Source organism: Corticium candelabrum, chromosome 1, assembly GCF_963422355.1.
Source record: "Corticium candelabrum chromosome 1, ooCorCand1.1, whole genome shotgun sequence".
Lineage (NCBI taxonomy): Eukaryota > Metazoa > Porifera > Homoscleromorpha > Homosclerophorida > Plakinidae > Corticium > Corticium candelabrum.
Genome location: NC_085085.1, coordinates 3,942,605 through 3,967,474, shown reverse-complemented (window position 1 = coordinate 3,967,474; position 24,870 = coordinate 3,942,605). Strand labels below are relative to the sequence as shown.

Genomic DNA, 24,870 nt, shown 5'->3' with positions numbered 1-24,870 from the left:
AAAAGTAAAAGAAAAACTTACATTTATTGTTGGCATGCCAAGTCTACGACAAGAGATTGAATCTTTTGCAAAGCGGGTTGTCTATGCCCAAGCCAGAACCGCCAGGGGGATAGCAGTCGTGCCTGACCCGCCACCACACATGGCATTCATTGGAAATCCAGGAACGGGAAAGACCACTATAGTACGAATGATGGCCGGTACGTTTGTAGGTTTTCTTAATTAAACCGTGAATTATAAATGATGTAAGTGTTAAATAACAGAGATTCTGCATTTACTTGGGTTAACGAAGTCGTCCGAGCTAACGGAGGTGCAGAGGTCAGACTTAATAGGCCAGTACGTAGGGCAAACGGAAAAAGTGACAAGATCAGTTATTGAAAAGAGCAAGGGTGGCGTTTTGTTTGTCGACGAAGCCTACAGACTAACTCCAGGAGACAGCACAAAAGACTACGGACAGTGTGCTGTAGAAGAACTGATGAAAGAGATGGAGATTCACGATCCTGTCATGATCTTCGCCGGCTATCCTAAAGAGATGAAACAATTTTTTGATTCCAATGCAGGTCTTTACAGGCGTATTCCGTTGATCCTAAACTTTCCCGACTACTCTAGGGAAGAGCTAGGAAAGATCTTGCAATCCATACTGATCCAGAACCAATATCACGTCGATGACGACTCATCAATTGAAGAGGCAATCGGCCAGCTACAAGACCAACAGATTGCCTGCATGAATGCAGGCATATGCCAACTAATATTTCAAAAGGCCAGAGACAGTCTGATAAACAGATTGGACCCTCGTGATTTTATGTCGGCCGACCTAAACATTTTTTCAAAAATGATGTCATAACTGCCGCCAGGTCATTGCCTACAATTCCTGTTGGACGTCTCTAGATGGGAAGACTGACTCAAATATACTTTTATGTTTTAACTTAACACATGTATCAAAGTAGATAATGAGTAGTTATTTACAGCTACAATAGCATATAGTGCACAAGTTTTATTTGAAATAGTGCACCGTTAATTAATTGGTTTTGAGACTAGACAGATTTTTCGTTGAATTAGATAGGCTATAAATAAAGATTGGATAAACAAACAATAAATGTTTTTGCAAAGTTACTGTTGATGTAATTCAAATAATTGTTGTGAACAGAATACGTGTAGTTGCCTGTGAACAGGATAGTCGCCATGAACACTGTATGCATATGGCTAGTGTGAACATGCAGAATAGTCGTCGTGAACAGGATAGTCGCCTGTGAACAGGATAGTCGCCTGTGAACAGGATAGTCCCCGGTGAACAAGATTATAAGTCGCCTGTGAACAGGATAGTCGCCTGTGAACAGGATAGTCGCCTGTGAACAAGATAGTCGCCTGTGAACAGGATAGTCGCCATGAACACTGTATGCATATGGCTAGTGTGAACATGCAGAATAGTCGTCGTGAACAGGATAGTTAGTCGCCTGTGAACAAGATAGTCCCCTGTGAACAAGATTATAAGTCGCCTGTGAACAGGATAGTCGCCTGTGAACAAGATAGTCCCCGTGAACAGAATAGTCCCTGTACAGTTGTCACTTCCACTCACGTTCAAAACAAATGAGGGAAGTTTATGAACACTTTTTTACGAAACAGAGTCTGTGGCAGTTTACGAACATTTGTGGTTACAAACAACATATTGATTTACAGTAGCATGAGGCCTAGGTTGAGTAGCTAGGACTGCCCATATGTCTTGAGGTATGAGGTCTTGCGCTTGTGGGCGAGGGAACTACAACGTCCATATTGCCCATGCATAGATGCTCTGATCCAAGACGAACTACTACACATAACTCAAATGTAGACTTGATGATTGATTGATTGTATACTGTCAGGGGCGTACCGTGGCCATTGGAAGTGGGGGGGCTGAAATACCCGAACACTGACACGCCCCTTTGACAAAAATTGTATTAGTAGCAACAATGCAGACCACAAAGTATTACGTTTACTCGTATACATATATACAGTATGGAGCAGACTAAACAAGCACCTATTTACTGAAAAATCATCCTGCGGTTTCCTCTTGCACAGAACTCTTCTATGAGTTCATCAATAGCTTCCTCTAACTTCAATACCTCTTCTCTCTCAACTGTTAGTAAGGCCAGAGCTGCAAGTCTTTCTTCTTCCATAGAACTCCTAAGCCAAGTCTTTAGACGACGGAGAGTAGAAAAGGAACGCTCAGATTCTGCTGATGAGACTGGAACTACCAGATATATTTGCAAAAGCCTTAAAACTTCTGGATAGCTGTCTCTAAGACCCTTTCCAGCCCCATGCGCGTCTGTTTTTTGTACTTCTGGTTTTGCTGATGAGACGACATGGTGTCAGTGAAGTAGTGTTGATCACGGAAACCGATGTCTGCAGCCTAGTGTGAGACACGCATGCTCGGCCTCGAACATCCAGACTGTAAACAGACGCGCACGTTTACAAAAAGCGACGTAACGCTAGTTTTCACCTGACAAAATGGGAAACGCCCACAAAAACTGGGGGGGCTATAGCCCATTTAGCCCATGCCACGGTACGCGCCTGATACTGTGGAGGTCTTCTACTATCGTCTTCTTACATCTTTCCAGAAGTCTGATACGGCAGTCACACACCATAGTAGTAGACTAGCTGTTTGTGCTCGGAGCTGGCAGGATGAGAATGTCTGAAGTTTTGAGACTACCTTGTGGGCATGCCTTGTAGTTGCACTGCAGGATGTCTTGGGTCAAATTCTCTGCTAAGCTTCACTTTTAGGTGAGGTAATACGGTCTTCTTCTCATCTTTTTCCTGCCTTTTGTAAAGTTTGATGAAATCGGAGACATGAATTAGAGTTATAAAACAGGAAGTAAGGTTGAGTGTCAGAATGAGTAGGTTCAACCGTTTTACACACACACACACACACACACACACACACACACACACACACACACACACACACACACACACACACACACACACACACACACACACACACACACACACACACACACACACACACACACACACACACAGCACACAAACAGATGCGTGCACATTTACATGAACACACTTCCAAAGCAAGCTTTGATAGTTTCTATGGGCAACCGTTTGTTTGGTAGCTCTGACGGACAATGTTGATTGTTAGTTGCAGCTACATGTTGAATTAATCATACATACACTCACATACGGCACAAAGAGAGACATGCACGCACATCATCCAGTCTCCTATTTCAGCAACCTTGTACTGTAGGTACACTACAAACTCTACTGAACACAAGCTCTAATTCCTCTCTAATTTAGTCACTTTTGTGATGGAGGAACTTCTGCAATCATAATGCGAGATACCGACAGAGATCCTGTCCAGCCATCATAAGTCGTCAAGTATCCCTTACACTTTCCAATGTTGAATCCAATTGTGACTTGACCTGCTGGAATGTTCTCACAGTATCCCTCAATCTGTCTGTGACGGTGAGGATTATCATTAGCTGGATCACCACGCACAGCTCCCTCAATAGTCATAGGTCCACTGCACTCGTTACTGTTGAATGTAAAATACCATCGAGAACAGCATCGACCACTGGAGCATAGGACCCTGAGAGTACCTGCATATGCAACATGTAGAGCTGAATTGCTGTCATGTTTCCTAAAATTACAGTTCTGTTGAAAAGAAATCAGAAACAAGTCACACGTTGATAATTGTAATCACAAATTGAGTTGGAATAACCTGAATCAGACCGCTGTCCTTAGGATCCTCTCTATTCCACACACACTGTTTCCAGTTGAGTGTCACAGCTTCTCCTTTCTCTCCTTTCCTTCCTGTTTCTCCTTTTATTCCTTGTAGACCTTCTGGGCCTTGTGGACCTATCTTCCCAGCATTACCTTTACCACCAACATCTCCAACTAATCCTCTCTCCCCCTTTATCCCTTTCTCTCCTTTCCTTCCTTCTTCTCCTTTTATTCCTTGTCGACCATCATCTCCCACTAATCCTTTCTCTCCATTCATCCCTTTCTCTCCTTTCATTCCATCTCGTCCGGGTGATCCATTTACTCCAGGTGATCCATTTACTCCAGGTGATCCAGGTACTCCAGGAACACCAACAGACACACACATCTACTTAGTAAACACAAAAAATCATAATAATATATTTTAATTAATACTTGATAAACCATCCTAACCTGCTGATTTCTCTCATCCGACACACTTTGACCACCAGAAGTAGAAATGACTTGAGTGAGCACCAGAACTGTCACAGAAAATGAAAACATGATGATGACCGATATCCTCGATACTGATGAAGTGAGCTGGTGAGCTTGCTCTTATATACTCCTCCTCACACACCCTCACATCCGGGCTGGGTACAGTCTAGTCTGAAACAGAACATTTCCACCTAATCTGATGTTTCCAAAATCCATCTACAAAAGATTGTCTCAATAAGTTTTCATATCCATCTCCTCCTCTTTTCCACTTCTGTGATGCTCGAGCATGTTGTCATTGTCATAGATGAGACATCACTTTTGTGACAACACTCTATTGCATTGATCTCTCACATTGTCACCCACCACTGGCAATATGATAAAGTGTGCAAAAATTATTAACTCATTGCAAGCAACATTTCACCCAAACAATAGACAAAGAAACATCATTTCATAAATGATCAAACAGTAAGCTAGATCTCCCCACCAAATCAGTAATAGACATTAGAACGGCTCGAAATCTTTTATGGAAAGTTGCGCGTGCGCAGTAAAATTTATAGACTTAGTGTCTTGTCCAATCTGTAGTTGCCGCTTGTTGTCTCGTGACGTTGGAGATTTTGGATGTGGGCACAGCAGTGAGAGTCTCCACGACGGTACGTACACGTACTAACATCCGTCACCTTACCATCTCGCACAGCCACTCTGCGAGAAGAGGTCACGTGATCAGCACAACCGTAAATACGACAGTAAGAATATACGGCTATTGGAAACTAAATAAAACCTTTATAAGATAATATACATTAGTCTACATCTACTCCTATTTTAATCAATAAAATTTGTTATTATTTCTAATTGCTTTGATACTATGAATGATAGATTTCTGTCGCACCTAAAAGGTACTGTACAGTTTCCTCTTGGAGTAAACATAAAAGCAACTAAGGCATAAGACGTACAGCTAACAGACTACAAAATACACTAGCTACAACAGACAGCACAACCTATTGAAGATAGAACAAATATATATCTACTACTACTGCTATTGAAGAACAATAACATAAAGCTGAGAATTTTATGGCAAAAGTGTTTAACACGGGACTGTATGTTGTACTCTTGTTGAACAATATGCCATGATTGATTTTGTGGCATGCAGCTATAGTGCAATATAGGGTAGACGTGTTGGTTGTGTGGTAGTGCACATACATGCTTGTTGGGACTGATCATGAGAATCACATTTGTTTGACAGAGAGATATGCAGACATATTGAAGTAATTGGATTTAGATAGATGAACAAACAGATAGACAGGCCAGACAGACTGAGAGAGATGCATGCAGACTGACCAACGGATGGACAGACAGAATGATTTGAATAATGAGCACCAAAATATTCTCCTTTATTTTATGGAGTTATTAAACAACTGAATGGTGATTGTTGTTGTTGTTGTTGTTGTTGTTGTTGTTGTTGTGTGTGTGTGTGTGTGTGTGTGTGTGTGTGTGATGCTGTAGCTCAATCGGTTAGAGAGTGCATTTGGAGAATGAAAACATCCAGAACCTTGCTGGGTTGCATATTCAAGTCACAGTGATGGCGATCGAGCTATGGCATGATTTCCTTAAGCAAGAAACTTACACACAATTGCTTCTCTTGACTCAGGAGTATAAATGAGTACCTGGTCTTTGACTGGAGTGGACATGACCGCTGGCTTGGCAATCAGACAGGTACTTGTGGGCCTTGGTGTCCAGTCCGAGAGCTGCACCATTGTTAGTGCCCCTGGATGACTCCTGCCAAGCAGAGCTGCCAACTCTCCCGCATTGAGCAGGAGACTCTTGCATTTGGGACCCTTCTCCCATCTACCCACATTTGGCGTGACTGTCAGGTACAGGTGTAAGCCTGTTCTGTGTAATCGTATCTGCATGTACAGTTTTAGTAAATATGTCGTCACGGATATGGTGGACTCACCATCATCATTAACTACCTGATACATTAAATATCTAAACGCTTATGTGTGCCAGCCCCTCCCTTTATCCCCGCGGTTATATTTTCTAGATTTGGTCAACCGGATATAGAAGCCAGCCCCCTCCTCTTTTGTATTTTCTAACCATGGATGTGCACTCTAAAGAACCGTCTGCATGTGGTACTCTACTCTCTGAACAGAAGCTCTAAGTGAAGCCTACTTTTTTAGCACAAACCAGTCGATTAAACCAGAACATGCGTGGCTCTTACTAATTATTTTCTATTATAATGTGGACGGTGCTTCAACTCCAAGACAGGATTCCAACGGCGTAACTGTTATCATGGCAAACGCTTTTCAGAAATAGACAGCAGTCAACTTACCCTGTTTTGCACATGTGGAAGACGTTTCTGGTGGCTCAGGAACAAACAGAGGCATAACTGCAGACAGTAACTACCTTGTCTTACAGCTCTCCCCATATATGGGGCGGAGTGGCCAGATATTGGCAGCTGTAGTCAAGTGTGTGTGTGTGTGTGTGTGTGTGTGTGTGTGTGTGTGTGTGTGTGTGTGCGTGTGTGTGTGTGTGTGTGTGTGTGTTTGTGTGTGTGTGTGTGTGTGTGTGTGTGCATGTGTGTGTGTGTGTGTGTGTGTGTGTGTGTGTGTGTGTGTGTGTGTGTGTGTGTGTGTGTGTGTGTGTGTGTGTGTGTGACATCAGATTTACACCTACAGTATGCATTTATTGACAGAAGGCGGTTGATATGCAGAGTAAGTCAATGGAACCTTTTTTGCCATGACAGTTTACAGTTTGCATAAACATGTGCTCTTTCAATCAGTGTGTGGGGGCAGCATTTCAGATTATGTCTGGATTAGAGGGGATGGCGGGTGGGTCATCACTAATCTCATAATGCTGTTGGCATCGAAAAAACATTTTCTATTTGGAAACATCCCTAACAGGAAAACAATGTAAGTTCAGTTCCTTGTTGTCGGAATTAGAATCAGGAAGGTCACCAGAGTTGGTTGTTTACATTTCTTGTATCTATTGAACCTTATTTCACGCTTGTATTTTGTCACACTGTCTGCATGTGATTGTTTGACAATATGTGTGTTGGATGATTGACTGAATATTAATAATTAATTAATTTTTAGGAAATCTACATAGTTGCATAAAGATAGCAGAAGATTTTGTATCACCAGAAGTAAGGATACGCACCATAGTACTCCTCTGTTAATTAAAAAACGTCATTTAATGCATGTTTGTCTAGCATTTATCTCATTGTCTCATGTTGACTCACAAGTTCGCCGACTGTCCGACACACATACTAATCACGAAGACAAATTACAGGTAACGCTCTATGACACATCACATGTACACCGAGACGAGACCGAACTGTGAATTCTAGATCAAGAACATTATATACCATTCGGTGAAGGACTCGGTCTGAGTATTACTGAGCGAACGATAGTGGCATTGCGACGGATGCCGATCCTCACGTAATCGCTTTAATCCTTTAACGCAGACGGTACTAAAACTGGTTTAATTGGTATACCTTTCATCACTACAGACGTACTGTAATGTTTGTTCTTAATACAATACTCATGTCCGTTTGTACTGTGTGTGTGTGTGTGTGTGTGTGTGTGTGTGTGTGTGTGTGTGTGTGTGTGTGTGTGTGTGTGTGTGTGTGTGTGTGTTTGGTGTAGTCTGGGGCAGTTTGAGGTAGTTTGCATAGAAGAAGAATATATATATATATATATATATATATGTATATATATATATATATATATATATATATATATATATATATATATATATATATATATATATATATATATAGCACTGTTGACTTTACTGGTTGTATGTATGATATTACATGGTGAATACATATTTTTTTGACAGTTTACTTGAATTTGCTGTCTTTTGACAGTCCAAATATCCATGCACATTTTGTAGCCCAAATATCGATCCATGCAGATGCACATGCAACACTCTCTAAATGATTGTCTTCGTTGTTTGGGTTGGGAGCAGAAACGGCTTTCTCTGCTCAGGGTAGTATCCTGCATGCACTAGCTGTCAACAAATTGGGTTTTGCAAGCCAAAAAATTAGAGATATTGAGAATGAAGTAGTTTACGAACATTTGTGGTTACAAACAACATATTGATTTACAGTAGCATGAGGTTGAGTAGGACAGCCCTTGTGTCTTGAGGTATGAGGTCTTGCCTTTTGTGGGCGAAGGAACTGCATGCAACATCCATTGCCCATGCATAGATACTCTGATCCAAGACGAACTACTACACATAACTCAAATGTTTTTAATGTAGACTTGATACATAGACTTGATGATTGATTGATTGTATGTACTGTGGAGGACTTCTGCTGTCGTCTTCCTACATCTTTCCAGGAGTCTGATACGGCAGTCGCACACTACAGTAGTAGATTAGCTGCTCGTGCTCGGAGCCGGCACGATGAGAATGTCTGGAGTTTTGAGGCTACCTTGTGGACATGCCTTGTAGTTGTACTGCAGGATGTCTTGGGTCAAACTCTCTGCTAATTTAATTAATTGAGCCTCACTGTTATGTGAGGTAATACCGTCTTCCTCTTTCCATCTTTGCCCTGCCTTTTGTAAATTTTAATGAAATCGGAAACATGAATTAGACTTATAAAACATGCAGTAAGGTTTAGTGTCTGGTTGAGTAGGTTCAACCATTTTAGATATGTGCACGTGCGCGCGCGCACTCACACACACACACACACACTTTGATAGCAAGCTTGGATGGTCTCTATGTGGGCAACCGTTTGTTCTGTAGCTTTGGGGGATGATATCGATTGTTAGTTGCAGCTACATGTTGAATTACTCATACATACACTCACATACGGCAAAGAGAGACATGCACGCACATCATCCAGTCTCCTACTTCAGCTACCTTGTACTGTACATACTGCAAACTCTACTGAACACAAGTTCTAATTCCTCTCTAATTCACTCACTTTTGTGATGGAGGAACTTCTGCAATCGTAATGCGAGATGCCGAAAAAGATCCTGATTGGCCATCATAAGTCGTCGAGTATTGCTTACACTTTCCAATGTTGAATCCAATTGTGACTTGACCTGCTGGAATGTTCTCACAGTATCCCTCAATCTGTCTGTGACGGTGAGGATTATCATTAGCTGGACTACCATACACAACTCCCTCAATAGTCATAGGTCCACTGCACTCGTTACCGTTGAATGTAAAATACCATCGAGAACAGCAGTAACCACTGAAGCAGTAAACTCTGAGATTTCCTGCATATGCAACATGTAGAGCTGAATTGCTGTCATGTTTCCTAAAATTACAGTTCTGTTGAAAAGAAAGCACAAACAAAGTTACATGTTGATAATTGTAATCACAAATCGAGTTGGAATAACCTGAATCAGACCGCTGTCCTTAGGATCCTCTCTATTCCACACACACTGTTTCCAGTTGAGTGTCACAGCTTCTCCTTTCTCTCCTTTCTTTCCTGTTTCTCCTTTTCTCCCTTGTAGACCTTTTGGGCCTTGTGGGCCTAACTTCCCAGCATTACCTTTACCACCGACATCTCCAACTAATCCTCTCTTCCCCTTTATCCCTTTCTCTCCGTTCGTCCCCTTTTCTCCTTTCATTCCATCTCGTCCGGGTGATCCATTTACTCCAGGAACACCGGCAGACACACACATCTACTCAGTAAACACAAAAAATCATAATAATATATTTTAATTAATACTTGATAAACCATCCTAACCTGCTGACTTTTCTCATCTGACACACTTTGACCACCAGAAGTAGAAATGAATTGAATGACTACCAGAACTGTCACAAAGAATGAAAACATGATGATGACCGATATCCTTGATACTGATGAAGTGAGCTGGTGAGCTTGCTCTTATATACTCCTCCTCACACACCCTCACATCCGGGCTGGGTACAGTCTAGTCTGAAACAGAACATTTCCACCTAATCTGATGTTTCCAAAATCCATCTACAAAAGATTGTCTCAATAAGTTTTCATATCCATCTCCTCCTCTTTTCCACTTCTGTGATGCTCGAGCATGTTGTCATTGTCATAGATGAGACATCACTTTTGTGACAACACTCTATTGCATTGATCTCTCACATTGTCACCCACCACTGGCAATATGATAAAGTGTGCAAAAATTATTAGCTTAGGAAGCACCATTTTAGACTTCTGTGACCTCTTATTATCAAAATCAAACGAGCAAATGAAATAATTAACTGATACTGTACGTAATTCGATCACTATGTGACAGTATAGACAGCCCATTGGGGCAACTCATGCAGTCTGTCAGCTGACAGTCCCATCAGTATAACTACAGTATAACACGTCGTTTCAGCATCTCCACTACAAGTAAAAAGAAAAGAAAAAAAGAGCATTTACCTCTTCTGACTCTCTGAAAGAGGCCAAGAGATGGGCAGAGTCGAAGACGTTAGAACGGATCGACATCTTCACTGAAACACACGGGAAAATACGCGCTTGCGCAGTAAAATTTGTAGACCAACTGTCTTGTTGGAGACGTCCAATCTGTAGTTGTTGCTTGTTGTCTTGTGGCTTTGGAAATTTTGGATGTGGGCACAACAATGAGAGTCTCCACGACGGTGCTAACATCCAACATTACCACGTGCCAACTTCCCACTGTCCCAACATTCCGGAAGTAGAAGGGAGAGGGATTGGCATTTCTAGCACGACAGAAGAGATCACGTGATGTCGTCTGAACGTCGTCTCTACCTAACATAATTTACTTTGTCTTGTACAGTTATCGGTCGACGAGTCCGGCTGCTGTCAAGAAGGTGCGTGCCATCAACCAATTCTCCAGTGTGTTTCTGTTTTATGAATTTTTTCTGCAGAGATCGATGCAACTGCTGCAGCGATTGAAGTGTGTGCATGATGAACTGACTCACGAGCGACTACGTAACGATCTGTCAGCAAAACTTGTAAGTCACTTCTCCTTTTCCTTGCTAGAGAGTGTCACACAATGTGTATGTACGAAATTTGATTACAAATTTCTTTATTCACAAGCAACGAGCATAATGTGATTGTGGCATATACACTATGACCGTGTTTCCACTAGCTGCACCTTAAACTAGTTTACCTTAAATACCTTTATACACTAAAGCAGTTCAGGAAAGTGACTGTTTCTACTAGGAAATTGCACATTCAGGATGTGCAAGACAAACCTTAAAGGAATGTCGTAGTATTTGCCGAGCGACACTTGGTTTGAAGTATTGGGCTGCTCTTTTGCCTAGTCAGAGCAACTGTTAGTTGTCACTGATTCAGCACCTACTACACTCGAGCCTCCCTAATCCTACAAAGGTATGGGATCTCGTGTGTAAACGTAGTTGGGCAAAGCCTGTGAGTATATATCAGAGAGGAATATGTGAATGTATTTAGAATGTGGACGGTTGAATGCCTGCTGAAGGACAAGAGGCCAACAGATAAACTAGACAGACAGATAGACAGACTGGATTGAGTAGCTGAAATGGCAAATACAGACAGACAGACAGACAAATGGACGGATGGATGGACAGATTATTTTATTGATCTTGAACTCTAAAATGATGCAATGAGCAAACCCTTAAGCAGCTTGATATCTTGCCATCAGATGTACTTGTTACTGCTTACATGCATTAGTTTGTATACCTACAGTTGATTTAGGTCTAAACTGCTGCTATGATTTCAGGCAAGGATCACTGCGACATGGTCAACTGCAGAAGTGGATATATCATCGAAGACTTGCCAATCGACCAGTTTTGGAACGGCTTCGAAGATCTTTCTGGTAAACAGTCGTATACAACACTACGTTCTCATCCAGAGTGACGTGCGTTCTTTACAGCTCGAATGGTCGACGATCAAGGCGATTCCATGTTACTCTGTTACTCAAGCTGAAGGTTCGAGTCGATTCTCAGTTTGTGACGTTTATGTTTATATTTGTTTGGTACAGCAGCATTGACACTAAACTATCCATCTAAATACAAGCCCCAGGGCTTGAATTAAATGGTTGAATACAAAAAGCTTGTTTGTGTAATAATTAAAGACCTCGGGCTTGTATTTATACGGGGCCTTTATTGTAAGAAGATATGACTGCATGGTAGACTTGCAATATACTACTGGTATCTGTTTACGTGATCGTCCAGCTACATAAAAATTGTAGCGAGTCGTCTGCAGTGTAGCCTTCAAAGTCTGATTCTTCCAAGAGTGCTACATCTTCTTCCTTCTGTTCTGTGGCATCCGCCGGCCTCAGCTCACTGATTGTGATTGGTCAGTGCTGAGGTAGAGATGATGTTTGATCTGCTTACCATTGCTTTCATCGTTCATGCAGGCTGTTAGAGCATCCTCCACGCTGTCAACATTGGTAGTGATTCTCACACACTTGAAAGAATGTATCATAGTTTCAACTGAGTGGTTGAATAGGTGCCTTAGCTGCAGATTGAAACACATCCCGCCTCTACGCATGCAGCTGAAGATAGGGTGGGTCTTTTATTCAGTCTGTGTCTTTTATTAAGATCAACACCCAGACTATATATAAGTTGTGAAACGGTTGAATTAAAGCTTCTGGGCTTGAATTTTGGTGGGGCTTGTATTTGAACGGATGCGGTAGTTGGTAGTTGTAGTCTCTCAATGATCTGTTATCTTATGTTTTTAGTGTTTGACGTACGGTTGGTACATTGTATTGTTTTGTTAGATTTGAAGATTTTATGGAAAACATTCCTTTGCCGGAATACACACGACGAGACTGTCGGCTAAATCTTGCAGCCAGGTTCGTTTCGGTCGATTCATTGATCTATTGGTAAAAGTTGACGAATGTTTGTGCCATTCTTGTTTAGACTTCCAGATCGAATTGTGAAGCCTGACTTAGGTCCTAAGATGTACAATGCATTTGTTGAGTGTTATAACATACTCTTTGTTGTTATGTATTTGGTTTATGGTTTCCTTCTTGTAGGCTCGGCAGCGTGCCCGAAGGAAGGAACGACCAATCTACATCTCGACATGTCTGATGCAGTGAATGTCATGGTATGTGTGTGTAGCTATTTTTGAAATAATTCTGTTGTTTGTGTCTGAGGTGTCTGTGTTGACTGTGTGCTTGTGTGTCTGTCTGTGAAAGAACATTTATTGTAAACACCAACGCCAATACAGAAAAGGCTATTTATATCACAACATTCCAAGATAAACGACCATAGACATCGGCAGATGGTACAGACACTGACTGCACACTAGAGATGGGTCTTGTATTAAGACCAACACTCAGAGTGAGACTAAGTTGCAAAGTGGTTTGAATTGAAGCCCCAGGGCTTGAACTTTGGTGGGGCTTGTATTTGGACGGATACGTTAGTGATTTCCTTAGGCATTGGATGTAAACTGTGGTCATTGTGGATGTTTCATAGCGTGACAGACGAACAAACGTATTATTGTATTGTGCTAATACATTTAGGGTTGTGACAAAGCTCACAGTGTAATGAGGTCGCATGTATTGTGTACACACTGTAGCTTACATGTGGCTGTCACACGACTTGTGAGTGAAAATGTGCAAATTTAAGTGAAAAAGTAAAATGTGGCATCACGTAGATTATATTAGGTTTGGTGGACAAGGTATAACACGTTATCCAGTGTTCGAAAAAGTGGTCGTCAAGACATAAGGTCATTTGACGACGAATCGACTTCATGTGACGACCAATTCCAGTGAGGTTGCCATCCTGAGGACTAGAGTCACTCAAGTTATGGGTGACGTGTAACAGTCCTAAACTCCTTGACGACTTAAAATTTGTGATGTTGCCAAGGTGATGACTACTTTTGCCATAAAATTTCGAACACTGGTTACCATAAGGTTTATGTTCGGTATAGCAGCACAAGTAGCTTACATGTAATGTATAGCCGCAGTCAAAAGGCAGTCATCATTTTACCAATTTGGATTTCCTGTGTACATACTAACTTAGTAAGACGTCTTGTCCTTGATAAACAATGTCTACAATCTAAGCTAATGATTCGAGTGTGGGAGTGAATTGGCTCATTTGCCTAATCACAAACATGTAGGGTTGCCACAGAATGCCGCGACGTTTTCGCTAATTTTAATGACTCTTTTTCTGACACTCTCTCGTTTCTTTAGGTGTACGTGTACGTCGGCATCCCATGCTCAAGTGAGGTACGCAAGACGTTATTCTAGTTGACCTGATTTATGTATGTTATCTACAATTACCTTGTCTTGTACAGTCATCAGTCGACGAGTTTGGATGCTGTCAAGAAGGTGCGTGCAATTAACCAATTTGGCTGTGTTTTTGCTGTATGAATGTTTTCTGCACAGATCAATGCAGCTGCTGCAGCGATTGAGAAGTTCGACGAACTGACTCACGAACGACTAAGGAACGATCTGTCAGCAAAAGTGTTAAGTAGCTGCTTTTCTCACTACAGAGTGTCAGACAGGGTGTATGTTCTAAATTCGATTACAAATTTCTGTATTCATGAGCAGCAAACATAACCTGGCATACACTAAGCATTTGTAATGTCAGGCAGATTAGTGCTGTAGCCAGATGAGGTGCTCAGGGTGCTCGAGCACCCCAGTGCCTTCTGTCTTGGATCACTGGTAGGAAATGTTCCATCGTCACTACTAAGTTCAAAATTATACTACTGTAGAGATGGCACAGACAGTCCGTACTCCAAGGCAGGTATGCACTTGTGTGTAGTAAGGCATGCTCTTTGCGATTACTGTACTAAGTACTGCGACTAGCTTGACTTTCTTCACATGCCAGCAACACTTTACGGCAAGTTAAAATGTATATAATAGATTGTTTACGTTGATGACCTCCTGGTTCCCAATCTTGGCTACACCCCTGCAGATTGCACGTAGGCTGTTACATGATGCACCGTTTCAGAATGATTCACAACAAGTTACATAGTCGGCATTCACTACATTTACTGTCTCAACCTTCAGACTTCTAATGTGTCGTGTGCATTACTGATTACAAATTACAGGTAACGCTCTACGACACATCGAATGTACACCGAGATGAGACCGAACTCTGAATTCTAGATCAAGAACATTATATACCATTCGGTGAAGGACTCGGTTGGAGTATTACTGAGCGAACGATAGCGGCATTGCAACGGATGCCGATCCTCACGTAATCGCTTTAATCCTTTAATGCAGACGGTACTAAAACTGGTTTAACTGGATACCTTTCATCACTACAGACGTACTGTACTGTTTGTTCTTAATACAATACTCATGTCGGTTTGTACTGTATATATATATATATATATATATATATATATATATATATATATATATATATATATATATACATAGCGCTGTTGACTGCTGTTTCTCGACTTTACCAGTTGTATGTACAATATTACATGGTGAATACATATTGTTGGCAGATTACTTGAATTTGCTGTCTTTTTGTGGTCCAAATATCCATGCACATTTTGTAGGCCAAATATCGATCCATGCAGGTGGACATCCAATTCTATATCTGAATGATTGTCTTCGTTGTTTTGGTTATGGGCAGAACAGATTTCTCGGCTCAGGGTAGTATCCTGCATGCACTAGCTGTCAACAAATTGGGTTTTGCAAGCCAAGAAATCAGAGATATATTTAGAATGAAGTAGGTGTACGTGTGTAGACCTACCCGGATGTTGATTGAGCTTTGTTGTCACTTCCACACACGTTCAAAACGAATGAGGGAAGTTTATGAACATTTTTTCTTACGAAATAGAGTTTGTGGCAGTTTACGAACATTTGTGGTTACAAACAACATATTGATTTACAGTAGCATGAGGTTGAGTAGGACTGCCGTTATGTCTTGAGGTATGAGGTCTTGCCCTTGTGGGCGAGGGAACTGCAACGTCCATTGCCCATGCATAGATACAAGACGAACTACTACACATAACTCAAATGTTTTAATGTAGACTTGATACATAGACTTGATGACTGATTGATTGTATGTACTGTGGATGTCTTCCACTGTCGTCTTCCTATATCTTTCCAGGAGTCTGATCCGGCAGTTCGCACACTACAGTAGTAGGCTAGCTTCTCGTGCTCAGAGCTGACACGATGAGAGTGTTTGGAGTTTTGAGGCTACCTTGTGGACATGCCTTGTAGTTGCACTGCAGGATGTCTTGCATCAAACTCTCTGCTAATTCAATTAATTGAGCCTCACTTTTATGTGAGGTAATACGGTCTTCTTTCTCTTCCATCTTTGCCCTGCCTTTTGTAAAGTTTAATGAAATCAGAAACATGGATTAGACTTATAAAACAGGCAGTAAGGTTGAGTGTCGGATTGAGTAGGTTCAACCATTGTAGATAATACGTGGTGTTCAAGGTACACTTAGTAATACGTGGTGTTCGCTAAATATATAATCACTGGGATGGGTTTACACATGGGTAGGGCATGCCATCTTTGTCACTACTTATTGATTACAATCTTGATCACTAATTCACACACACACACACAGACACACACACACACACACACACACAGACACAGACACACACACGAGTACACACAGACACACACACACACACACACCTAGAAAATCCTAAATGTCAGGAGCTGCCTCTCAGAGGTCACGCCCCCAGCTGTTAAGCTGGTCCCTGTGTGCTACTCAGGCATCTCTGGGCCTGCGCTAGCAAACTCCTGGAGCCGGGCCAGGCACTCGCAGGAGCACCGACTTGTGAAGCCAACTGTGGTGTGAGCACCCGAAGTCTCACCAGGACCCACTGGCTGATGTCACGTCATAGCCGATGGCTGCTTAGTACCCCAATCAATGACCAGGTACTCATTTATACTCCTGAATCGAGAGAAGCAAATGTATGTTAGTTTCTTGCTTAATTAAGGAAATTATGCCATAGCTCGCCATCACTGAACTTGGTGACCCTTCAAGGTCCCGGATGTAAACACTCCATAAGATGACTCTCTAACCAACTGAGCTATTGCACTACAAGCACACACACACACACACACACACACACACACACACACACACACACACACACACTCACTCACACATACGCACACACACACACTTCGAAAGCAAGTTTTGATGGTTTCTATGGGCAACCGTTTGTTTTGTAGCTTTGACAGACGATATTGATTGTTAGTTGCAGCTACTCTTTGAATAAATCATTCGTACACTCACATACTGCAAGCGAGACCATCCATCTTCCTACTTCATCTACCTCATACTGTACGTACTGCAAACTGAACACAAGTTCTAATTCCTCTGTAATTCAGTCACTTTGTGATGGAGGAACTTCTGCAATCATAATGCGAGATACCGATAGATATCCTGTATGGCCATCATATATTGTCGATGTCCGTTTGTTACAGCTACCAATGTTGAATCCAATTGTGACTTGACCTGCTGGAATGTTCTCACAGTATCCCTCAATCTGTCTGTGACGGTGAGGATCATCATTAGCTGGACCACCATTAGCTGGACCACCATACACAATTCCCTCAATAGTCATAGGTCCACTGCACTCGTTACCGTTGAATGTAAAATACCATCGAGAACAGCACCAACCAGTGGAGCATCGAACCCTGAGAGTTCCTGCATATGCAACATGTAGAGCTGAATTGCTGTCATGTTTCCTAAAATTACAGTTCTGTTGAAAAGAAAGTAGAAGCAAGTCACACGTTGATAATTGTAATCACAAATTGAGTTGGAATAACCTGAATCAGACCGCTGTCCTTATGATCATTTTTATACCACACACACTGTTTCCAGTTGAGTGTCACAGCTTCTCCTTTCTCTCCTTTCCTTCCTGTTTCTCCTTTTATCCCTTGTAGACCTTGTGGACCATCTTGGCCTTGTGGACTTACTGTGGAGGTCTTCTACTGTAGTCTTCCTACATCTTTTCAGGAGTCTGATACAGCAGTCACACTCATGCTCGGAGCAGGCACGGTGAGAATGTCTGGAGTTTTGAGGCTACCTCGTTGGCATGCCCTTATAGTTGCAATGCAGGATGTCTTGGGTCAAACTCTCTGGTAAGCCTCACTTCTATGTGAGGCACTATAACATTCTTTCTCTTTGCTCTGTCTTTTCTACTTGTCTCCTCCTTTGTAAAGTTTAGAAACAAGGATTAGACTTACAGTGATTGCCCTAGAGACCGGCTGTTTCTGCGCCAGTTACCAATCTCGACCTAATTCTTGATAAAAGTTATGTTTGCATGGTTACATGTTTAGCAGTATCATGTCAGCCATTGTTAGCCGGCTGGCAAAATATCCTGGGGCAATCACTGGACTATAGAACACTCAGTAAGGTGAAGTGTCAGATTGAGTAGGCTCAACCGTTGTACACACACACACACACACACACACACACACACACACACACACACACACACACACACACACACACACACACACACACACCACACCACACACAAACACTTCAAAGCAAACTTGGATGGTCTCTATCTCTGGGCAATCGTTTGTTCTGTAGTTTTGACGGACGATATCGATTGTTAGTTGCAGCTAATGTTGAATAAATCATACATACACTCACATACGGCAAAGAGAGACATGCACATGCACCATCAACCTTTCTACTTCAGCAACCTTGTACTGTACGTACTGCAAACTCTACTGAACACAACTTCTAATTCCTCTCTAATTCACTCACTTTTGTGATGGAGGAACTTCTGTCATCATAATGCGAGATACCGTAAAATAGCCTGTATTGCCATCATAAGTCGAGTATCCCTTACAGTTTCCAATGTTGAATCCAATTGTGACTTGACCTGCAGGAATGTTCTCACAGTATCCCTCAATCTGTCTGTGACGGTGAGGATTATCATTAGCTGGATTACCAAACACAACTCCCTCAATAGTCATAGGTCCACTGCACTCGTTACCGTTGAATGTAAAATACCATCGAGAACAGCAAGAACCACCGGTGCAGTAAACCCTGAGAGTACCTGCATATGCAACATGTAGAGCTGAATTGCTGTCATGTTTCCTAAAATTACAGTTCTGTTGAAAAGAAAGCAGAAACAAGTTACACGTTGATAATTGTAATCACAAATCGAGTTGGAATAACCTGAATCAGACCGCTGTTTGTACCATCCCCTCTATTCCACACACACTGTTTCCAGTTGAGTGTCACAGCTTCTCCTTTCTCTCCTTTTCTTCCTGTTCCTCCTTTTATCCCTTGTAGACATTGTGGGCCTTGTGGACCATCTTGGCCTTGTGGGCCTATCTTCCCAGCATTACCTTTACCACCGACATCTCCAACCAATCCTCTCTCCCCCTTTATCCCTTTCTCTCCTTTCCTTCCTTCTTCTCCTTTTATTCCTTGTCGACCATCATCTCCCACTAATCCTTTCTCTCCATTCATCCCCTTTTCTCCTTTCATTCCATCTCGTCCGGGTGATCCATTTACTCCAGGTGATCCAGGTACTCCAGGAACACCAGCAGACACACATGTCTACTCAGTAAACACAAAATCATAATAATATATTTTAATTAATACTTGATAAACCATCCTAACCTGCTGATTTCTCTCATCCGACACACTTTGACCACCAGAAGTAGCAATGACTTGAATGAGCACCAGAACTGTCACAGAAAATGAAAACATGATGATGACCGATATCCTCGATACTGATGAAGTGAGCTGGTGAGCTTGCTCTTATATACTCCTCCTCACACACCCTCACATCCGGGGTGGGTACAGTCTAGTCTGAAACAGAACATTTCCACCTAATCTGATGTTTCCAAAATCCATCTACAAAAGATTGTCTCAATAAGTTTTCATATCCATCTCCTCCTCTTTTCCACTTCTGTGATGCTCGAGCATGTTGTCATTGTCATAGATGGGACATCACTTTTGTGACAACACTCTATTGCGTTGATCTCTCACATTGTCACCCACCACTGGCAATATGATAAAGTGTGCAAAAATTATTAACTCATTGCAAGCAACATTTTAGACTTCTGTGACCTCTTATTATCAAATTCAAACGAGCAAATGAAATAATTAACTGATACTGTACGTAATTCGATCACTATGTGACAGTATAGACAGCCCATTGGGGCAACTCATGCAGTCTGTCAGCTGACAGTCCCATCATTATCACTACAGTGTAACACGTCGTTTCAGCTCCCCACCAAACAAGTAACAAGAAAAGAAAAACAAAAGAGCATAAACATGACACGCATATCTTTACCTCTTCTAACTCTCTGAAAGAGGCCAAAAGATGTGCAGAGCCGAAGACGTTAGAACGGATAGACATCTTCACTGAAACACGCGGAAGACGTTACGCATGCGCAGTAAAATTTATAGACCAACTGTTTCGTTGGAGACGCCCAATCTGTAGTTGTTGCTTGTCGTCTTGTGGCTTTGGAGATTTTGGATGTGCGCACAACAATGAGAGTCTCCACGACGGTGCTAACATCCAACATTGCCACGTGCCAACTTCCCACTGTCCCAACCTTCCGGAAGTAGAAGGAAGAGGGATTGGCAAATCACGTGATGTCGTCTGAACGTCGTCTCTACCTAACATAATTTACTTTGTCTTGTACAGTTATCGGTCGACGAGTACGGCTGCTGTGAAGAAGGTGCGTGCCATCAACCAATTCTCCAGTGTGTTTCTGTTTTATGAATTTTTCTGCAGAGATCAATGCAGCTGCTGCAGCGATTGAAGTGTGTGCATGATGAACTGACTCACGAGCGACTACGTAGCGATCTGTCAGCAAAACTTGTAAGTCACTTCTCCTTTTCCTTGCTAGAGAGTGTCACACAATGTGTATGTACGAAATTTGATTACAAATTTCTTTATTCACAAGCAACGAGCATAATGTGATTGTGGCATATACACTATGACCGTGTTTCCACTAGCTGCACCTTAAACTAGTTTAACTTAAATACCTTTATACACTAAAGCAGTTCAGGAAAGTGACTGTTTCCACTAGAAACTTGCACATTCAGGATGTGCAAGACAAACCTTAAAGGAATGTCGTAGTATTTGCTGAGCTCCACTTGTTTTGAAGTATTGGGCTGCTCTTTTGCCTAGTCAGAGCAACTGTTAGTTGTCACTGATTCAGCACCTACTACACTCGAGCCTCCCTAATCCTACAAAGGTATGGGATCTCATGTGTATACGTAGTTTGGCAAAGCCTGTGAGTATATATAAGAGAGGAATGTGTGAATGTATTTAGAATGTGGACGTTTGAATGCCTGCTGAAGGACAAGAGGCCAACAGATAAACTAGACAGACAGATAGACAGACTGGATTGAGTAGCTGAAATGGCAAATGCAGGCAGACAGACAGACAAATGGACGGATGGATGGACAGATTATTTTATTGATCTTGAACTTTAAAATGATGCAATGAGCAAACCCTTAAGAACGTTTCATAACTTAGAAACTGACAGCCTTTTCAAGAATTTTGTCCACAAAGTGAATCATTTTTTGCACGCCATCAGATTTTTCTGCTACACAATAAAGTTTCAACTTGGGTAAGTGAGCGTCACAATTAGCTATCCTGCTACACAAATAGTTTTTGCGTAGCCAGACTTTACAGCTCTGTCATACTCCCGGAAGTATATGATGGTCTGGCCACATCTAAGACTACTACACAAATCTCTGTGGCAGTGCTCAGTGCTTACTAGTGATGAGACATACTAACATTGAGAATTTTGTTGTAGAGTTACTTGAGTGAATTACACGAAATGTTGTGGTTTTACCTGCTAAGTTGGGTGCATTTGTATTTGATTGGAATATTTTAGAATAGGAATATTGGAAAGGCCACTAGGTTGTTCAATTGATACCAATTATTCTTTTCGATAAACTATGGAAAGTGTTTTGAGGAAGACTATGTGAGTGGCGTGAAAATATTGTCTTTTCTCTGAAGCAATCCTTGGGAGTCTTTCTAAGCATAGCACATGAGAACCAGAACGAAGGCATACGTCTGCAGGGAGTGCAGTACGTGTGCATATGCATTTGATCACTATTCCATATTTTACCTTCTCCTTCACATTCCTTTTCTCTTTCCACAATCAAATTGACCCGAACTGCACTCTTGACCATACGGGTAGGACAAGCTAGCTTTGGTAATAGGAAGAAATATTCTAGAACAGCACACCCATAGCTTTTGCTTAATTTTCTCCTGCTTTGTTTAGAACATTTAAAATTGGTAGTGATGTCATTTCTTAATGTTGTGCATGTCATTGTGTGTAGGTGGATGAGTGTGGCACAGTGAGAACATTGGCTGGATCAGGAGACAAAGGACTATTTACAATTGATGGGCAGGGAATTAGAAGTGACACTATATATATATATATATATATATATATATATATATATATATATATATATAAAACTGACCGTTTGAAATTACTATTGACAGCAAAGGTTGCATCTTTGTGTGTGATACTCTAAATCACATGATTAGAATAATTTCCTCTACCATGGAGACAATAACTACTCTAGTGGGATGTGGTGAGGAAGGTCTGGTAGATGGCATGCAATGGTGAGGAAGTAAAACTAAACTATTCGTGTTGCCTTCTTTTGAACGAGTCAACCCATACGCTTTACTTTACACAGGAACATTGCATTCGTAAAGTTGATCTCCAACAGTATTTACTATCACTACCAAACTTGGATGTATCATTGGGTGAAGATCAGATGTTTCTTGTAGACAACAAGGATTTGGCAGATGTTGTGTTCCAAGTTGAATGCAAACAAATCTTTGCTTATAAACCCATTCTAATTGCTCGCAGTTCTTATTTTTCTCGTCTCTTCTCATCTGGAATGAAGGAATCCCATCCTTCACGTGATGGACACGTGACCACAATTCCAATCCAAGATGCAAGCTATGATGCTTTTTGAGCTCTCATTGTGTATCTCATTACAGACAAGGTGAGTGTGGATGTGAATGACTGGAAGATGGTATGGCAACTTCTCATTCTTTCTGATCGCTTTCTGGTTTCCAAACTGAAGAGTTACTGTGAACAGATTGTGGTAGGACGGATTAGAGTAGAGAATGCAGTTGAAGTTCTGTGTTTGTCAGACACTCACAACATTCCACTGCTGAAAGAACAAGCCATCACATTTATATGCAATCATCTTGATGTGATGTGAGGAAGGGCTGAAATGAAGCAACTCTCATCTTCTTTACTTTTAGAAATTATTCAGAAACAACGACTGTAAGACATACATGGTTGTTGTTACAATCTGATTTTACATGTTGTTGTGTTTTATTGTTTTGTGTTGTGTATTTAGTTTTCTGCATTTGTTGGTTATTGGTTGTTTTAATGGCTACAGACAATCATGTATATGTACTGCATGTGATGGCATGTCAGTGACTGCTCCATATGTTTTAGTTGATTTACATTGAAAAGATTATGAGTTTGTTGGTCACTTGTGTGTCAGAGTATGAGAAAACTACTAGAAATAATAATGTTGACTCCCATTTCTTTTCGACGACGGTCTGCAACTTTGAGGCTAAGCGCCTCGTAGCCAGGCCCTCATGCGCAGCCGGACTTTCTCGCCCGGAAGTAGAGTCATATATCAATTATCGGACACTCCCCAATATCGGACACGGCCGTACGGAAACCAGACGAATATTTCTAGTATCTAAGGCATGAACGTAGAGAGTGGTAACATGACGTGCTAGATTCAGCTTGATCGCTTGGCGTATTGCTGTTCACGGTAACAAAATAGAACCTCCGCTGCTTTTCCAGACTATCGGACACGCCCATCAAATATCGGACAGCCGCCGGCTATTGCTTTCCACCTTTACCACAGTTCACTATCTGCACCTCGATATAATAGGTACATGTCTCTTCTACTCGCAGAGTGATAACAACACAGGGGCGGCGGAGCCGGGGGGGGCTGGGGGGGCTAGAGCCCCCCCAACTTTATCAACTTTATGCTGTAGAATTTCTGCTTTCTGTAATGTTTACCCTTTCGTTAAAGAATAGACCGCTACATATATTACGCTCAGAGTGGGTGTGACCTAAATATAAGTGGGCGGGGCCTTGCTCCTAAAATTCAGCCCCCTCAACTTTCAACTCGCTCCGCCGCCCCTGCAACAGATCGGCAGCTTTGCACGTTGCTCTTCAGGAAGCTCAAGAAGAGGGGCGGGTCTTGCTCTCTAATACCGAACACCCGAGTTTGCTTGATGAAACTTGTCTGTCTTTCTTTCTCATGTTTCTCTAGCTTTATCCATGAGACTATGACTCGTTTCAGTCGTTGGGGAGTTTCTGTGGTCTGGCGAACGGTCCGTTGACGATGACGTCCAGTGCTTTCGTGTTGGTCGTTGATATCCACTAGGCGTGCTGTATCGAGTACGCGGTCACCGTAATGCCTGCAATCTATATCGAATTGACTAGTCATTGATCGCCGTATGGACTACACGGAAACATGTACCCCGCTGGGCTCACCTGCCTGGTTGGTGGGCGCCCAGATGGGGGTAAAGACCCCACTTGCCCATTATGGAGGGGCATAGCGACACACATAATAATGGATGACATTACTATGATGTGGGATACCACCATCCCCACTGCCAGGAAGATCAAAGCCAATCGTCCAGACATCTGTCTCAGAAATAGGAAGACAAACACTTGTCTTCTTATTGATATCAGCTGTCCTGCTGATGGCAACATTGGCAAGAAACATGCTGAGAAGTTGGCGAAGTACAGCGACTTGCGAGTGGAGATAAGCCGCATGTGGCATTATCGAACACTGGTGGTTCCGGTGGTCTTGGGAGCTTTGGG

At 41.9% G+C, this 24,870-nt stretch overlaps 3 protein-coding genes and 2 long non-coding RNA genes across 5 annotated transcripts; 2 read left to right on the top strand and 3 right to left on the bottom strand.

The window, feature by feature from the left end:
- Positions 1 to 3,142: 3,142 nt before the first annotated feature.
- LOC134192965 (collagen triple helix repeat-containing protein 1-like) lies at positions 3,143 to 4,644 on the bottom strand. Its single transcript, XM_062661728.1, has 3 exons — positions 4,156 to 4,644; positions 3,704 to 4,090; positions 3,143 to 3,636 (listed from the first exon to the last, which is right to left on the bottom strand). Exons 1-3 carry the CDS (start codon positions 4,243 to 4,245, stop codon positions 3,280 to 3,282), a joined length of 834 nt encoding a protein of 277 aa, XP_062517712.1. The 5' UTR covers positions 4,246 to 4,644; the 3' UTR covers positions 3,143 to 3,279.
- A 4,287-nt stretch (positions 4,645 to 8,931) lies between these two features.
- On the bottom strand, positions 8,932 to 10,609 carry LOC134186757 (collagen triple helix repeat-containing protein 1-like). Its single transcript, XM_062654814.1, has 4 exons — positions 10,532 to 10,609; positions 9,878 to 10,263; positions 9,525 to 9,812; positions 8,932 to 9,456 (listed from the first exon to the last, which is right to left on the bottom strand). Exons 2-4 carry the CDS (start codon positions 9,965 to 9,967, stop codon positions 9,100 to 9,102), a joined length of 735 nt encoding a protein of 244 aa, XP_062510798.1. The 5' UTR covers positions 9,968 to 10,263; positions 10,532 to 10,609; the 3' UTR covers positions 8,932 to 9,099.
- Positions 10,610 to 10,767: 158 nt separating this feature from the next.
- LOC134186767 (uncharacterized) lies at positions 10,768 to 14,592 on the top strand. The gene is made up of 11 exons (XR_009970997.1): positions 10,768 to 10,852; positions 10,908 to 10,941; positions 10,999 to 11,085; positions 11,832 to 11,927; positions 11,985 to 12,039; positions 12,834 to 12,908; positions 12,976 to 13,030; positions 13,092 to 13,162; positions 14,253 to 14,288; positions 14,357 to 14,390; positions 14,448 to 14,592. It is a non-coding gene; the product is annotated as an uncharacterized LOC134186767 (long non-coding RNA).
- A 3,917-nt stretch (positions 14,593 to 18,509) lies between these two features.
- Positions 18,510 to 20,399, bottom strand: LOC134190200 (collagen triple helix repeat-containing protein 1-like). The gene is made up of 5 exons (XM_062658641.1): positions 20,319 to 20,399; positions 19,640 to 20,025; positions 19,190 to 19,576; positions 18,773 to 19,122; positions 18,510 to 18,624 (listed from the first exon to the last, which is right to left on the bottom strand). Exons 2-5 carry the CDS (start codon positions 19,727 to 19,729, stop codon positions 18,615 to 18,617), a joined length of 837 nt encoding a protein of 278 aa, XP_062514625.1. The 5' UTR covers positions 19,730 to 20,025; positions 20,319 to 20,399; the 3' UTR covers positions 18,510 to 18,614.
- Positions 20,400 to 20,447: 48 nt separating this feature from the next.
- On the top strand, positions 20,448 to 22,433 carry LOC134186774 (uncharacterized). The gene is made up of 3 exons (XR_009970998.1): positions 20,448 to 20,709; positions 20,766 to 20,852; positions 22,331 to 22,433. It is a non-coding gene; the product is annotated as an uncharacterized LOC134186774 (long non-coding RNA).
- The last annotated feature ends 2,437 nt before the right edge of the window (positions 22,434 to 24,870 follow it).

Bases quoted from the DNA above. Each gene is read 5' to 3' on its own strand.
- LOC134192965 (XM_062661728.1), bottom strand. From the start codon at position 4,245: ATGTTTTCATTTTCTGTGACAGTTCTGGTGCTCACTCAAGTCATTTCT. The intron at 4,091-4,155 runs GTTAGGATGGTT...TTTACTAAGTAG, and splicing joins CGGATGAGAGAAATCAGCAG to ATGTGTGTGTCTGTTGGTGT. The intron at 3,637-3,703 runs GTTATTCCAACT...TCTTTTCAACAG, and splicing joins AGGACAGCGGTCTGATTCAG to AACTGTAATTTTAGGAAACA.
- LOC134186757 (XM_062654814.1), bottom strand. From the start codon at position 9,967: ATGTTTTCATTCTTTGTGACAGTTCTGGTAGTCATTCAATTCATTTCT. The intron at 9,813-9,877 runs GTTAGGATGGTT...TTTACTGAGTAG, and splicing joins CAGATGAGAAAAGTCAGCAG to ATGTGTGTGTCTGCCGGTGT. The intron at 9,457-9,524 runs GTTATTCCAACT...TCTTTTCAACAG, and splicing joins AGGACAGCGGTCTGATTCAG to AACTGTAATTTTAGGAAACA.
- LOC134190200 (XM_062658641.1), bottom strand. From the start codon at position 19,729: ATGTTTTCATTTTCTGTGACAGTTCTGGTGCTCATTCAAGTCATTGCT. The intron at 19,577-19,639 runs GTTAGGATGGTT...TTTACTGAGTAG, and splicing joins CGGATGAGAGAAATCAGCAG to ACATGTGTGTCTGCTGGTGT. The intron at 19,123-19,189 runs GTTATTCCAACT...TCTTTTCAACAG, and splicing joins CAAACAGCGGTCTGATTCAG to AACTGTAATTTTAGGAAACA.